The 12,592-nt window shown below is 48.1% G+C and overlaps 6 protein-coding genes across 9 annotated transcripts; 4 read left to right on the forward strand and 2 right to left on the reverse strand.

Moving 5' to 3' along the window:
- The first annotated feature begins 180 nt into the window (after positions 1–180).
- On the forward strand, positions 181–788 carry LOC117188304 (probable 28S ribosomal protein S16, mitochondrial). The gene is made up of 2 exons (XM_033391939.1): positions 181–388; positions 455–788. The coding sequence occupies exons 1-2, from the start codon at positions 272–274 to the stop codon at positions 743–745; spliced, it is 408 nt and encodes a 135-aa protein (XP_033247830.1). The 5' UTR covers positions 181–271; the 3' UTR covers positions 746–788.
- A 72-nt stretch (positions 789–860) lies between these two features.
- LOC108158513 (receptor expression-enhancing protein 5) lies at positions 861–3,152 on the reverse strand. 3 transcript variants are annotated; one of them, XM_017290889.2, is made up of 4 exons: positions 2,920–3,152; positions 1,273–1,505; positions 1,117–1,216; positions 861–1,056 (listed from the first exon to the last, which is right to left on the reverse strand). In XM_017290889.2, exons 1-4 carry the CDS (start codon positions 3,068–3,070, stop codon positions 995–997), a joined length of 546 nt encoding a protein of 181 aa, XP_017146378.1. In that variant the 5' UTR covers positions 3,071–3,152; the 3' UTR covers positions 861–994. The 3 variants fall into 3 exon arrangements, with proteins under 3 accessions (XP_017146378.1, XP_017146379.1, XP_017146380.1); XM_017290890.2 differs by lacking the exon at positions 2,920–3,152 and adding an exon at positions 2,175–2,425; XM_017290891.1 differs by lacking the exon at positions 2,920–3,152 and adding an exon at positions 1,577–1,658.
- A 482-nt stretch (positions 3,153–3,634) lies between these two features.
- LOC108158516 lies at positions 3,635–4,852 on the forward strand. Its single transcript, XM_017290893.2, has 2 exons — positions 3,635–3,892; positions 3,966–4,852. Exons 1-2 carry the CDS (start codon positions 3,769–3,771, stop codon positions 4,265–4,267), a joined length of 426 nt encoding a protein of 141 aa, XP_017146382.1. The 5' UTR covers positions 3,635–3,768; the 3' UTR covers positions 4,268–4,852.
- A 746-nt stretch (positions 4,853–5,598) lies between these two features.
- LOC117185939 (ran-binding proteins 9/10 homolog) lies at positions 5,599–10,291 on the forward strand. 2 transcript variants are annotated; one of them, XM_033391306.1, is made up of 12 exons: positions 5,600–5,686; positions 6,457–7,682; positions 8,076–8,240; positions 8,315–8,505; positions 8,574–8,755; positions 8,818–8,930; positions 8,997–9,148; positions 9,216–9,424; positions 9,485–9,669; positions 9,739–9,878; positions 9,949–10,060; positions 10,130–10,291. In XM_033391306.1, the coding sequence occupies exons 2-12, from the start codon at positions 6,548–6,550 to the stop codon at positions 10,264–10,266; spliced, it is 2,721 nt and encodes a 906-aa protein (XP_033247197.1). In that variant the 5' UTR covers positions 5,600–5,686; positions 6,457–6,547; the 3' UTR covers positions 10,267–10,291. The 2 variants fall into 2 exon arrangements, with proteins under 2 accessions (XP_033247196.1, XP_033247197.1); XM_033391305.1 differs by having other exon boundaries at positions 5,599–5,686; positions 8,312–8,505; positions 9,485–9,878.
- Positions 10,273–11,104, forward strand: LOC108158517 (putative protein TPRXL). The gene has a single exon (XM_017290896.2). The coding sequence runs from the start codon at positions 10,291–10,293 to the stop codon at positions 10,714–10,716; it is 426 nt and encodes a 141-aa protein (XP_017146385.1). The 5' UTR covers positions 10,273–10,290; the 3' UTR covers positions 10,717–11,104.
- A 465-nt stretch (positions 11,105–11,569) lies between these two features.
- LOC117188058 (succinate dehydrogenase assembly factor 2-A, mitochondrial) lies at positions 11,570–12,589 on the reverse strand. Its single transcript, XM_033391311.1, has 3 exons — positions 12,482–12,589; positions 12,242–12,426; positions 11,570–12,185 (listed from the first exon to the last, which is right to left on the reverse strand). Exons 1-3 carry the CDS (start codon positions 12,497–12,499, stop codon positions 11,915–11,917), a joined length of 474 nt encoding a protein of 157 aa, XP_033247202.1. The 5' UTR covers positions 12,500–12,589; the 3' UTR covers positions 11,570–11,914.
- Positions 12,590–12,592: the final 3 nt, after the last annotated feature.

Genomic DNA, 12,592 nt, shown 5'->3' on the forward strand with positions numbered 1-12,592 from the left:
CCTGAACACATAATTTTATCCGATTGATGAATCTGTTATCTACAGGATTAGCTAATTTTATGGTATCCTTTTTATTGGATAGTTTATAGAAAAAGGTTTAAACCAAAGAGGATGAAGCATAAAAGAGAGGAAAAATCCCACCACTGCTGGGGCTGTCGATACTATCGATTACTGCGCGCACAACTATCGCCCAGCCATCGCAATTACATCGCTGCAGCACAGCATAACCTTGCATTTGTTAAAAAGTTGAATTAAACATAAATATTTGAGGATGTCTCTGTCGCCGGCTAGTGGCATCGGCCGCTTCTACAAGCACTCGGCCAAGATCATCCGCTTCGTGCGTCTGGGCTGCACTAACCGGCCCTTCTACCACATTGTCGTCATGGAGGTATGGATATTGTCCCAGGGATGTTGTAACAGAGGCGGCTAATAACACGAACAATTGTGCCCACAGCGCCGCAAGAACCAGCACCAGCCTGTGATCGAGCAGGTCGGCTCCTACGATCCCCTGCCCAACGACTTCAACGAGCGCCTGGTGGCGCTCAACACGGAACGCATCCGCTTCTGGCTCGGCAAGGGAGCTCACATCTCCGACCCGGCTGCGGAGCTGCTGGGCGTCGCCGGACTGCTGCCCATCCACCCACGCACCTACATGACTGCCTGGCGGAACCGTAGGAAGCTGGCCGAAGAGCAGGCGGAGGCAGCAGCAGCGGGCCAGGCCGAATCCGCTTCTGGGTCCGCATGAGCATTGTTAGATCAATAATAAAACCCTGTTTTCGATTTATGTATAACAAGCGAGATTTCTTCTTGGTTAACTACGTTAGCGACAGTCAAAACTGGATGCCTCAACAAAAAACGGATAGATTTAAAATTTATTGGAAAACGTAACCAATTCGACGTGACCAAACCCTAATTGCGTGCTGTCTAAAAAAATCCTGCGTGCAGGCGGGAGTACCAAATGCATGAAGAAGTGGTCGGCCGGCAGACCTTGTTCCTAATCATGCTTCAGCACATTGGTTGCCTTCTTCATGCCATCGTCAATCAGCTTGTCGACGGCTGCAATGGAAAGAAAAATCACATTAGGTTCGTTTAGGGAGAAGTGGATATTGTACTTACATTGGTGATGCTTCAGGAAGTAGGGTCGCACCAGTTTGTGGTAGATAATGGTGGAGCCGTTCTGCTCCGTGGGCAGCATGCACCAGATGAGGAAAGCACACTGAAACAGACGAGAAATTAGTTCAATCTTCAATACAATCCCATGCGATGGGTTACCTTCAGCAGCCAGTAGAAGGGTATGATGTGGGTCAGGACTCCCGAAAAGAACTCGATCACCGTGAAAATGCCGAAGGTGACCCAGTAGATTAGCCACTTGGTATCATCCTGCTTGGTGCTGGACTCAATCGCATGGATCGAGATGTAGGCCGGGTACAACACGCCAATAATGTTGCACAACAGCTGTGCCCCATAGCCGAAGATCAGATAGAGGACGCAGAAGCCGGCGGCACCTGGAAGAGTGGAAAAGAACACCAGTTAGAAAGTGGAAGGAGGGTTACAGGAAAGGGCCCAGGGTCTGTACCATAGCGTAGCAAGGCATTCTCTTTGAAAAGTTCGATCACTTTACTCTCCACGCTATCAACTGCCATGATCTCCGTCTCGATGGCCACTGGGTTGTGCCCATTGTGGCAAAAGGGCCCTTTGGCTGTCGCACAGCATCGTGCAGGGGCGGTTTGTGTAAGCACGGGTCTGTTGGGGCGGCTTCTAGCGAGATTTTATCCATAGATTTTTGCCCCGCTAAATCCAAATTTCTGAGGAATCCTTACAGTCCATTTCCGATGGACGGTGCCTTGCGGCCCTCCCTGATTTGGGGCCCTAATTGGTGTCCCCCGTTCCGCCCCAAGGCTGTGAGAGGCTAATTATAACCATTCAGCTGTTGTCACAAGTGTCATCTGCAGACTTCTGCACCTGATGCCTGACGGCGGCCCGATCCCGGTCAGTCTCGCCTTGCCAGCACAGAATAGCACAACGGACTCGCCGCGGATCGCTCTATCCACCGCATAATGATGTCATGCCCGACCGCCGATGAGTATTTCGCTAATTATACTTATGGGCGTTTTATTGTTCAGTTCAAAGGTGTTCGGAGATGGGGGCCAGCAGGAGGATCGGTGGGGACTCACCTGAGCCAATGTAGATGACGGGAAGCCGGACATTTCGTCGCACCGATTGGCGGTGTTTTATTTGCATAATATAATCCCAGAGCCACATCTGGGGCTTTCACGCACACAGAGGCACGCGCTCACCTGCCAGCCAGCGTTTTTACACGTGTGCAAAGCGCCACGAAGGCAGAGGAGAGCTGGTCCGGAGCGAAGTCGAAACCGAGTCTGACCTTTTGCGCTGACGACAATCTGGAGATCCGATCGGTACAATGCTCCACACGGTAATCTATGATTGCTCAGCGGACGGATAAAACATACTCTCGATAGAGTAAACAAAGAAAAGCACAAACCAAAAAACTTTTCATGGAAGCTATCACTCACACACAAGCACTGCATACGTAAGCTGACACATGTCCACACATATTCATGTAGAGATTCTACCTGGTGTGCGTGCGTACTCGCCGATACTATACCCCAGAGATAGACCTTTTAATTACGCTTAAACGGTGCAGCGGCAGTTGCCAAGCTGACGATAGTGATTAATCCCCAAATTAGGCACCTTCCCCTGCCCCGCTGCCTGCCACGGACTAAATGCCATGTCACAGCCCCTCGTCTACCATGCTATATATAACAGGTTGCTATTTATACATTTCTTTGTGAGAGAACTCTATTGCATCTTTTGGACTGGCGAAACCGTTAAGTGCTTGGATGTCCTCCTAAGTAACTGGGGGCGATGACGTCGTCCACACCAGGATCTTCTACTCACCGAAAAATATGTTCAGGCGGTCAACGCTAGTCCGCTCTTCCACGATATCCAGCACCTTGGTCCAGGGTTTGTTGGTGTCGTGCAGCGATTTGGTAACCGTCTGCTTGTACTGGCCAAACCACTGTTGCAATTGAGTATATTGTGCGGCCATTTTTACTAAATTAAATTCCAATATTAAAAAACTCCGTACTCAGTTAAAATTATGCCGACTTGTGTCGATAAGCCGATGAAAAAACTGATCTTAACACACTTAACCCCCTACATTTAAACAGGTGAAATCCTTGAGCTAAATTGCGAAAAAAATCCTTTTCCTTTTTCTTTCCTTAAAAAAAAGTTACCAAGATATATTTCGCCTGAGCTGCGCTAAAGTTCTTAAAGTTTCCTAATATTCGTGGAGAGTATTTTAATAACCACTGTCCGACAGTGGTGGGGTTTTTCGACTCTTCAGTTTTATGCTTTGACATCTTTTGCTTAAAGCTTTTGTATAAACTGTCCAATAAAACGGATTTCTTAAAGGTAGCCAATCTATAGACAATTTATTCATCTAACGGATAAAATTATGAGTTTAGTGCGGAATGTACTATCTAGCTAGTAATAATAAACCGAATATCAAAATCAAGAAATACATATATGGATTGTACAAATAATTCATCAGTATATTTACGGTATATTTTGGTACTGAGCCGTATTTTCGGTATATTTCTGATAGTTTACAGTATTTGGCGCTAAATGCCGCTCGAAAGCTATGCCGGTTAAACTACGGTTTAATTGAATTAAATTGTGCTTAAACCGATTGGAAAGTAATGGATTTGAATGATATTTGTACTGTGAAGCAGCTGCTCGATAAAAATGTCGAAGGTAGCTAAAAGGGATCGAGCACTTATTGGTCTGCACGATGTCTTGCTAAGTAGCATGAGAAGTTTCAATTGCGTAAGCAATTTCTACGATCCGGAACTCAACGGCTGCTTCAAGGGTAAGTCTGTGCATAGAAAACAATCAAACCTCTAAGAAAAGTCTTGACACAATTCATGTTTCCCCTTGGGCAGACACTGTCGTTTGCTGCATGAGCACTTTGCACCTCAGGGCGCCACCAAGGGCAGAGACCGTGTTTGATACTCCGCTCTTACGAGAACTAGGAAGCATGGTGAAAATACTGATAACCTATGTGAGTAGTACCATGCCCAATTTGTGGATGGCTCTCCTCCTCTGGTATGGACCAAGAATGATGTCCAGTTCAAACAAAAAGCGCATATGTTGGACATTGTCTTGGCTCGCTACAACGATAGCTGCTATTATCGCGCCCAGATCATCGAGGAATCAGACCGGTACTACAAGATCTTATATGTAGACTACGGCAATACAGAGTTTGTGCCCCTAAATGCGGAGATATAGGCAGTCTTCGGCCATATCGCTCCGTTAGCTGCTACATAGATGGCATCGTACAAAAAAATTTCTCCCCAAAAACGGCCGCCGAGAGCTTGGAGTATCTCAAGAGCAAAATACTCAACGAGGAGCAAGACGTAGTGCTGGCCAGTCGTCTGCACGATAGCTTTACGATTCGATTCCTTGGCGACAATGCCGATCTGCCCGAAAATCTAATGAAGTGCGGCTATGCACAGCCCGATGGTCCTAGAACCATATGATTTTGATCTTGATCAGTAAACGGATTTCCTTGTCTTCTCATACAAAGTATAACATAGCCATTCAAATAACATTTCTATGGTCCTTAAGGGAAGCACAGCGGAAGGACGGTGCTGGAGATCGATTTATCATTGATTACTTAGCGTATAATTTTCGTATAAAACTTGTAAGCAAACATGGATAACTACATACTATAAATTGGGAAAGACGGACGTGCTTTCTGGCGTAGTATTGCGTATCCTTTTTTAGCTTTTTTTTTAGTTCCATATCCGTACAAAATAAACAATATATACATATGTATATGTCCCCGAGTATATTACTAATTTCTCTCACACGTCAAGTCGCTTGATTAATGTTCTTCTTGGAACTCGCCCAATTGCACAACACAAAGCAAAGGCCTCAAAATTAAAACAATAGTGATAATTGCCTCTAATGTGGAAGCACAAAATAATCAAAGGACACCGAGCTATTGTCGTGTTAATTCAATTGGAATGTTTCGGCAAAAAGGGTAATAGCTGAAGGCCCAAAGGTCACGACTCTCAGAGCAGGAATAAGCTTCGTAATGCACTGTGAATTGCAAGCTGGACCCGCCTTGAAGGCAATTGACAGTGCTGTGTTGTATTGGCTCTGAGATTCTGGCAGATCTGCTGCCCAGTCCTTGTAGCACAAATTTCAAACAAATCCATTTTGCCGCGCAGCTCTATCGACTATCCATAATCGATAGTATTTATAGCATATATACTATTTCTGATCATGGGAAGAGAACGTGTCGATCAGTGCGTATTAAAATACACTCTACGAATCTGATAAAACGTGAAAAATTTAACGCGTAAAAAATAATGTGATTTTTATTGCAAGTAAAAAGGATGGACAGGATTGACACACAAGCACACTTAAAAACACTAAATTTGTCCGGTTTAACTCAAGTTGTTCACCTGTTTAAATAGAGCGGGGGTTAAGTGGGCTAAGTTCGTTTTTTTCATTGGCATGTTTATGGAATATCTTGAATATGAGACGGTATATTTCGGTATATTTTATCGATAAAATCTGCGGTCACACTGATTCACTCGAAGCTGAAATCAAAATTAAAAAATAATTTAAAAAGTGCGTATCCACTGCTAGAAAGGTAACTAACTATTCGTGAACATTAATTGAAACATTCGGGCCAATGGCATTGAATGCAATTCAGACAAATCCATCAGCAAATTCACAATAATTCATTGCCCCAGCAAAATTTTCTTCTCCATTTGTACGTGTATTTGTGTGGACAGTGACTCGTTGGTTAGAGGGAAAACAAAGAAAACGTCGAAAAGAACGACGTAAAAACGCATTGCAAAATCATTTTATTCCGTTTAAATGTTGTTAATCTAACGCTGCTGCAGAGCAGGAAAAGTAAATTAATTTTTATTGTATTGATTTTTTGCCTTGGCTGCAATTCTCGTGCATGTAGATGTTGTTGTTGCTGTTGCTCTAGTTGTTGTTCCTTTTTGTCGTTGTTGTTCATGTTATTGGTGCTGCAGCTGCGCGTCGAACCTGTAAATGTTGTTGTTGTTTGGTTGGAGATGCAATAATTGTTGCTGTTATTTTGGGTCAGAGCTGCGTCGCAGCAGTGAAGCAAAGTGAAGAGAAGAGACAGGAGCGAGCGAGAGAGCGAGCGGGCCAAAGCCAAAGTGTGCAATGATGAAAGAGAACCTGCGAGCGAGGGAGACGGACGGAGTAACGGACAAAGGACACTGCAATTTGAGGTTGATGTATGCTGCCTGCCTGCCTGTCAGCCCTTCCTCCCACCATGCCTACCCCCCACCGTATACACACAGCATCCTCTCACAGCACACGCAGAAACAGAAAGAAAGAAAAGCCATCCGCACTCAAAATGATTTTCGTTCGTGTTCGCAGCGTTCTCTTCTAACTGTGCTTCTTCCCCGTGCCGTGCCCTGCCACAAGTACCTCTCAAGTACCGCGCGTTCAGTAGATCGTTGAGTCGACAATGGACAACGACCACTACGACCATCCAAACTTTTCCTCGGACAGCAGCAGCACGAGCAGTGGGAGCAGCAGGAACGCAGTAGCAGCCGCAGCAGCCGCAGCAGCCGCACCAGTAGCAGCAGCGGTAGAAACAACAGCAGCAACGGCAACCACAGTCGGGGGCTCCCATGAGCCCATGAGTGAATCTTCCTCTCCTTCCTCCTCCTCGTCCGTCCCCCATCCCCAGTCATTCAGTGCAGCCATTTTATTCAACATTGATACAGAAGAAGATGAAGACGAAGGTCACGACCATTCATCGCATGATCATCACTCTCCTACTCCTCCTTTTCACCAGACTGCACCGCAACCCGCATTAGAGCCACTACTGGAGCCAGAGCCCGAGCAGCAGCAGCAGCATCCAGAAATAGAAATAGAGCCAGAGCAGCAGCAGCCACTACTGGAGGACGGGGACTCCGATTCGGAGCGAGAGCGAAGTCCACAACAGCAGCAGCAGCAGCAGCAGCCTGTGGGCATAGTCGCCAACGCGATTGCGGATACCATTGACGCCGGTGCCATTCCCAACGAAGCCGTGGAGCGCATCGACGATTTCGAGGACGACGACGACGACCTCGACGAGGGCGACGACGCTGTCTCCGCTCCCCGCGATATCGACGACCAGGCCCCCTCGACATCCGCTGGCAGCCAGCGGCTGAGCTCGGTGGCCGTCCTGCCGACCCACTCTTCTGCCGCTATCACCGCTGGCCAGAGTGCGAGCCGTGCCTCCCTGAACCAACAGTTGGGTACCCCGCCCTCTGCCCCCGGTACTCCAGCCGACGACGCCTTCGACGATCAGGAAAACGACAACAATAACAACAACGCGGCCGCAGCGAGACGCACTCGTCATTTTTACAGCAACAACGGGAGCCGCTTCACCAACGACATGTTCCCCGGCAACTGCCCCCAGAAGAACTCGAATCAGAGCTCGCCCCGCTCCGGCAGAGGACGTCACCCGCCTACACAGCAGGGCGTGGATCCGCTTCGTCTACTCTATCCCAATGTGAACGAGACCGAGACTCCGTTGCCGCGCTGCTGGAGTCCTCATGACAAATGTCTGTCGATAGGACTGTCGCAGAACAATCTGCGCGTTACCTACAAAGGTGAGTGCTACCCGACCCACTGATCCCACTCGCACGTGAGAAATCTGTCAGAGGACATCGTCCTGTAATATGTAAAATTTGTCGCACCCAAGGAGTAGAGGAGTGAAACGACACCCAATGCACTTTGATGGCCATTTGATGTGCCTGCAGTCGTCCCGCTCTTCCGCACCAGCTGTGCTGTAGCTTTTGTTTTTCAGCATTCACTTCTCCCACGCTCATTCGCGTGACTGTGCAACAGCCAGTGTTGTGCTGTTAACGCAGAATGTTGATTAACAGAACAGCTGACCGAGTTGCGTGCAAAGTTGTATAGGTGGCGCTACTGCGTCAAACAGAGATGGAAAATGAATGTGTTGTAAATTGTAGATTTTATAAGCGAAACCTTTCCCGTTGCAGGCGTGGGCAAACAGCACAGTGATGCCGCCTCCGTGCGAACCGCCTACCCCATCCCATCCTCCTGTGGGTTGTACTACTTCGAGGTGCGCATCATCTCGAAGGGCCGCAACGGCTATATGGGCATCGGCCTGACTGCCCAGCAGTTCCGCATGAACCGCTTGCCAGGTATGTGTCCACAGGGTTAGTTAGGGGCAATCCCTCGTACTTCCTAATGAACGCACCCCCCTTAACCCAAGTAGGATGGGACAAACAGTCGTACGGTTACCATGGCGACGACGGCAATTCGTTTAGCTCCTCGGGCAACGGCCAGACCTACGGACCGACCTTCACCACCGGCGACGTGATCGGCTGCTGCGTGAACTTCGTGAACAACACTTGCTTCTACACAAAGAACGGCGTGGACCTCGGCATCGCATTTAGGGACTTGCCGGTTGGTAGTCGACGACCCGTCCACCCGCTCCTGCCAAGGCTAACCTCCATTCAACCGTATTTCCACAGACAAAACTCTATCCGACAGTGGGTCTGCAGACGCCCGGTGAGGAGGTCGATGCCAACTTTGGCCAGGAGCCGTTCAAATTCGACAGAATCCTCGACATGATGAAGGAGATGCGCGCGAATGTTCTGCGCAAGATCGACAGATACCCACATCTGCTGGAAAAGCCGGAGAACCTAATGAATCGGTGGGTGGTGCAGCAGAACACTCAAGTTTCAAGCATTAATCGTATTGCACCTTTATTGGCAGGCTGGTCTCCACCTATCTGGTGCACAACGGCTACAGCAAGACGGCCGAGGCCTTCAACGGCTACACGAATCTGCCATTCGAAGAGGACTTGGCCTCCATCAAGACGCGACAAAGTTAGTAGTGGAGTTCCTTTGAAGCACCGGGGGGAAACTAATTGTTTCCATCTTCCATATTTCCAGAGATCATTGAGCTCATACAGACCGGCAAAATGAGCCAGGCCATTGAGCACACGCTGCGCTCGTATCCCGGCCTGCTCGAGGCCAACAAGAATTTGTGGTTCTCTCTGAAGTGTCGTCAGTTTATCGAAATGATCAACGGAGCTGACATCGAGGTGAGTCGAAGACCTGAGTGGTTAAAGGCATCAACGTCACATTGTCCTTTGTCTTTGTACCCAACAGCCGGGCAACAATAAAGTCACAGCCACGACGCAGACCATGCCCACAAATCAGACCTCTGTGATACAGTCAACCAAGGCGTTCAAGCACAGCAAGGGGGGCAGCAGCCACAGCCACAGCAACAGCCAGAGCAACCAGCCAACACAACAGAACAACACTGCGATTCCAGCTGTGATAAAACTAGAGGGCGGCGAAAAGCAAGATCTGAAAAAGTTCGTAAACTAAAGTGTTTGGCGGAGTTTTTATTGAAGAGCTTTTCTCACCTTTTGCAGCATGGTCATGGACGACAACTCCAACAAGTGCGCGGAGCACGACACCAACAGCATGGATGTGGAGATGGAACCGTGCCAGAGCCACTCTAACGGCAGCGGCGACTCCTGCTCCAATGGCAATGCCAATGCCGACACCAGTGCCAGTGGAGTGCGCCACTCTTTAGATGCCATCGACGAGGAAATGGGTATAGAAATAGAAAAATCAGAAACCAGAAAGAGAATCAAGCTAATCAAGGTTGCCCAAACGCACCCAGATGTAGACGTTTCACCGTCATCTCGCAGCTCTGGTCGTGTCATCGAGAAGATACTCGAGTTTGGCAAGGAGCTGTCCAGCATGGGCCAGCAGCTGGAAAAGGATAACCTCATGACCGAGGAGGAGCGTCAAATGTTGGAGGTAAATCCCCCTATTATTAAAAGCCGCCTTCGCGCTTCCACTCTACACCGATTTCGATTTTATTTCGCAGGATGCATTTAGCTTGATTGCCTACTCAAACCCCTGGTCCAGTCCGCTCGGCTGGCTCTTGTGCCCCTCGCGACGTGAAAACGTCTCCACCACGCTCAATTCGGCCATATTGGGTAAGTCCTTTGGCACCAGTCGTTTCCCCACTGCAATCTTACGCTCTGCTGTGTGGCTTTCGCTTGCAGAGTCCCTTAACTTTGAGAAACTTCCCGCGCTGGAAATCCTGGTGGCTCATGCATCCGAGCTAATCAAGGTGATCGGGCAGCACTCGCTGGGCGAAGATGCTTTCATTACCATCGACGATGTGTTCCCGCAAAATTGACCCAGTTCGCCGACGCTGCTGAAGATGTTCGAGACCACGCTGACCCTGCCGCGCACCAGCGTGCTGACCGAACCGCTGGGCAGCGTAGTACCCTCCACATCGACCGCGGCGGTGGCTGTCCAGACGACCAAGCGTCGCCGGCGTCGTCGCAACAAGAGGCGACGCAAGTCCTCGCTCTCCGGCATCACCGAAGCGTCCTCATCCCGCACCTACGATCCTGTCATGACGGGCAGCAGCAGCAGCAGCATGCGTAGTACGGGTGGGGGGGGCCCGGGTGCATTGCGTCGTGGTCGTTATCGCGGGGTCAGCTCATCCTCAACATCAGCAGCAGCGGCGGCGGCGGCAGCGGCAGCAGCGTCTGCGGCGGCATCAGCAGCCGCATCCATGAGTGGCGGAAGCAGTCCTTCGATGTATATGGATCCGCAGGACTACTTCGAGACGCTCGACTAGATTATTTACAATTTTCGTAGTAGGTTAAATTTTGTTGTTACTTCAGTTCTCTTCTTTTTTTACCAGCGCGCCGACATGCAAGCGAACGCCAATTAAATTTCCCTCTTTTTAACTGATTCATTTGCTAAAGATGCGCGACATCGGCGACTATTTGCGGCCTTTTGATTTAGCGTGATTTTTAATAACTTTTAACGCATATTTTATATAGCCCCTGTAATCATAAAGTGTGTAATATTATGATGTATAATTAAACTGCGAACTGTGCTGCGTCACGACACCCCTGAATACCTTTCAAGCGCAACGTCTTTTGTTTGTTTTGCCCTTGCGCCTCAACCTGCCCCACACATACACATACCCAAACCCAAACCCATAACCCATAACCCATAACCATACTCACAACAAGCTGACAACAACACGCAATCCCCAAACCACATTTAATCTAGAAAGATACGACTATTTAAGTAAAAACAGTTCAACCATCTATGTAGCATGTTAATAGAGAAACCCGTCAATAGTTCAATGCTGTAAACGTTCGTAGACTCTTACTCTCCTCACTCACTCTCTCTGTCTCACACTATCTGTCACCCGATCACGATTACGTTGATCTGTCCAGTGCATCACGGAACGTTCCATCAGTTTCACTCACGCATCTGCTCTGCGGCAAGACTAAGGCAAGGTATCAGCAAAGTTTTAAGTGCAACATTTCGCTATAGTGGTTAAGCAAATTACATTTACTCTAAATATATATACTTATACTATGCATATATACATATGTATGTATGTATATATACCATGTCGGACATACACACGAAAGGCAAGCATGAATTCAATTAACTGGATAATCGTTTAAATATATTGTATGGATGTGTATTTCAGGAAATCAAAACCGTGTTTTATTTGGTGAGGAACTAGGTCTAGGGCCACGGCTGATTAAACGATCAAGAGTGGAACCGAATAGTCAGAAAATTGCAACTCCTAAAAGAAAGTCTCTCCTTTTCTATAACTCAAATTGCACCCACGGGTGTGTAAAGATGCGTTTCCCAACAACTGTTACAAGCAATATCTTAGCGAACAATTCAGTGCTTAAGTTAAACAAACAAATACATATATTTATAATGTGCTGAACCGAATACATAAGATTTTCCCGTGTGAAATGCGATTGAAATATCTGGGTTGACATCATAGATACCCGACGCTCCTACAAGTCGGGCTGTCTTATGCGCTGCACGCGCTCCTCGTTCTTCACATGCTGCTTTAGCATTCGCATTATCTCCGTATCATACTGGGGCGGTGTGGGCTTCGTTTCGGTGGCCCAATAGAATATGTCCCAGTCGTTGCTCACGCCGTTGATGAGCTCGTCGTACTGGGCTGTCTGGGCGGCGGAGAAGTCCCTCAGATGCTTGGCCACAAACGTGCTGAGGAGCAGATCATTCTCGAGCATGCCACGCTTCCGACTCTGATACAGCAGCCTGGAATTGACTAGAAAGGTAGTATTTTACTTGGGCTAGATATTCATTCGATTTACCGCTGCTTGCGAGTCTCGAGAGGCTCGTCGGGTCGGAGTGGATACTCAGGCACAGGCAAATGCGGGGGATCATCGTAGTCGACTATCTGCGACGGAGTTGTAAACTCAGTTTTGTCGAGGCTGCTACTGGCCGAGCGATGTGGGGCAATCATGGGCCGCACCAACCGACGCGATGCTGTGATGAACTAAAGATAACTAAATTAGCTACCATTCCTGGTTGACTTGGAGAATCTAACATACCAGAAATTGCCGCAACATTATTATTTAAAAGACACAATGATATAACATCAGTGTTGGGAAGTTCAGACAGAACACAGTGCTGCAAAGCTCCCCAAAACAGCTGTTGTAAAG

Source organism: Drosophila miranda, chromosome 3 (assembly GCF_003369915.1).
Source record: "Drosophila miranda strain MSH22 chromosome 3, D.miranda_PacBio2.1, whole genome shotgun sequence".
Taxonomy (NCBI): domain Eukaryota; kingdom Metazoa; phylum Arthropoda; class Insecta; order Diptera; family Drosophilidae; genus Drosophila; species Drosophila miranda.

Coding starts and splice junctions, on each gene's coding strand:
- LOC108158513 (XM_017290889.2), bottom strand. CDS start 3,070: ATGGCCGCACAATATACTCAATTGCAACAGTGGTTTGGCCAGTACAAG. Junction 1,217..1,272: donor CCTTCTACTGGCTGCTGAAG/GTAACCCATCGC, acceptor CGTCTGTTTCAG/TGTGCTTTCCTCATCTGGTG. Junction 1,057..1,116: donor CTTCCTGAAGCATCACCAAT/GTAAGTACAATA, acceptor TTTCCATTGCAG/CCGTCGACAAGCTGATTGAC.
- LOC117188304 (XM_033391939.1), top strand. CDS start 272: ATGTCTCTGTCGCCGGCTAGTGGCATCGGCCGCTTCTACAAGCACTCG. Junction 389..454: donor ACCACATTGTCGTCATGGAG/GTATGGATATTG, acceptor TTGTGCCCACAG/CGCCGCAAGAACCAGCACCA.
- LOC108158517 (XM_017290896.2), top strand. CDS start 10,291: ATGTTCGAGACCACGCTGACCCTGCCGCGCACCAGCGTGCTGACCGAA.
- LOC117185939 (XM_033391305.1), top strand. CDS start 6,548: ATGGACAACGACCACTACGACCATCCAAACTTTTCCTCGGACAGCAGC. Junction 8,241..8,311: donor CCGCATGAACCGCTTGCCAG/GTATGTGTCCAC, acceptor CCTTAACCCAAG/TAGGATGGGACAAACAGTCG. Junction 8,506..8,573: donor TCGCATTTAGGGACTTGCCG/GTTGGTAGTCGA, acceptor GTATTTCCACAG/ACAAAACTCTATCCGACAGT.
- LOC108158516 (XM_017290893.2), top strand. CDS start 3,769: ATGTCGAAGGTAGCTAAAAGGGATCGAGCACTTATTGGTCTGCACGAT. Junction 3,893..3,965: donor ACTCAACGGCTGCTTCAAGG/GTAAGTCTGTGC, acceptor CCCCTTGGGCAG/ACACTGTCGTTTGCTGCATG.
- LOC117188058 (XM_033391311.1), bottom strand. Junction 12,186..12,241: donor CTCGAGACTCGCAAGCAGCG/GTAAATCGAATG, acceptor AGTCAATTCCAG/GCTGCTGTATCAGAGTCGGA.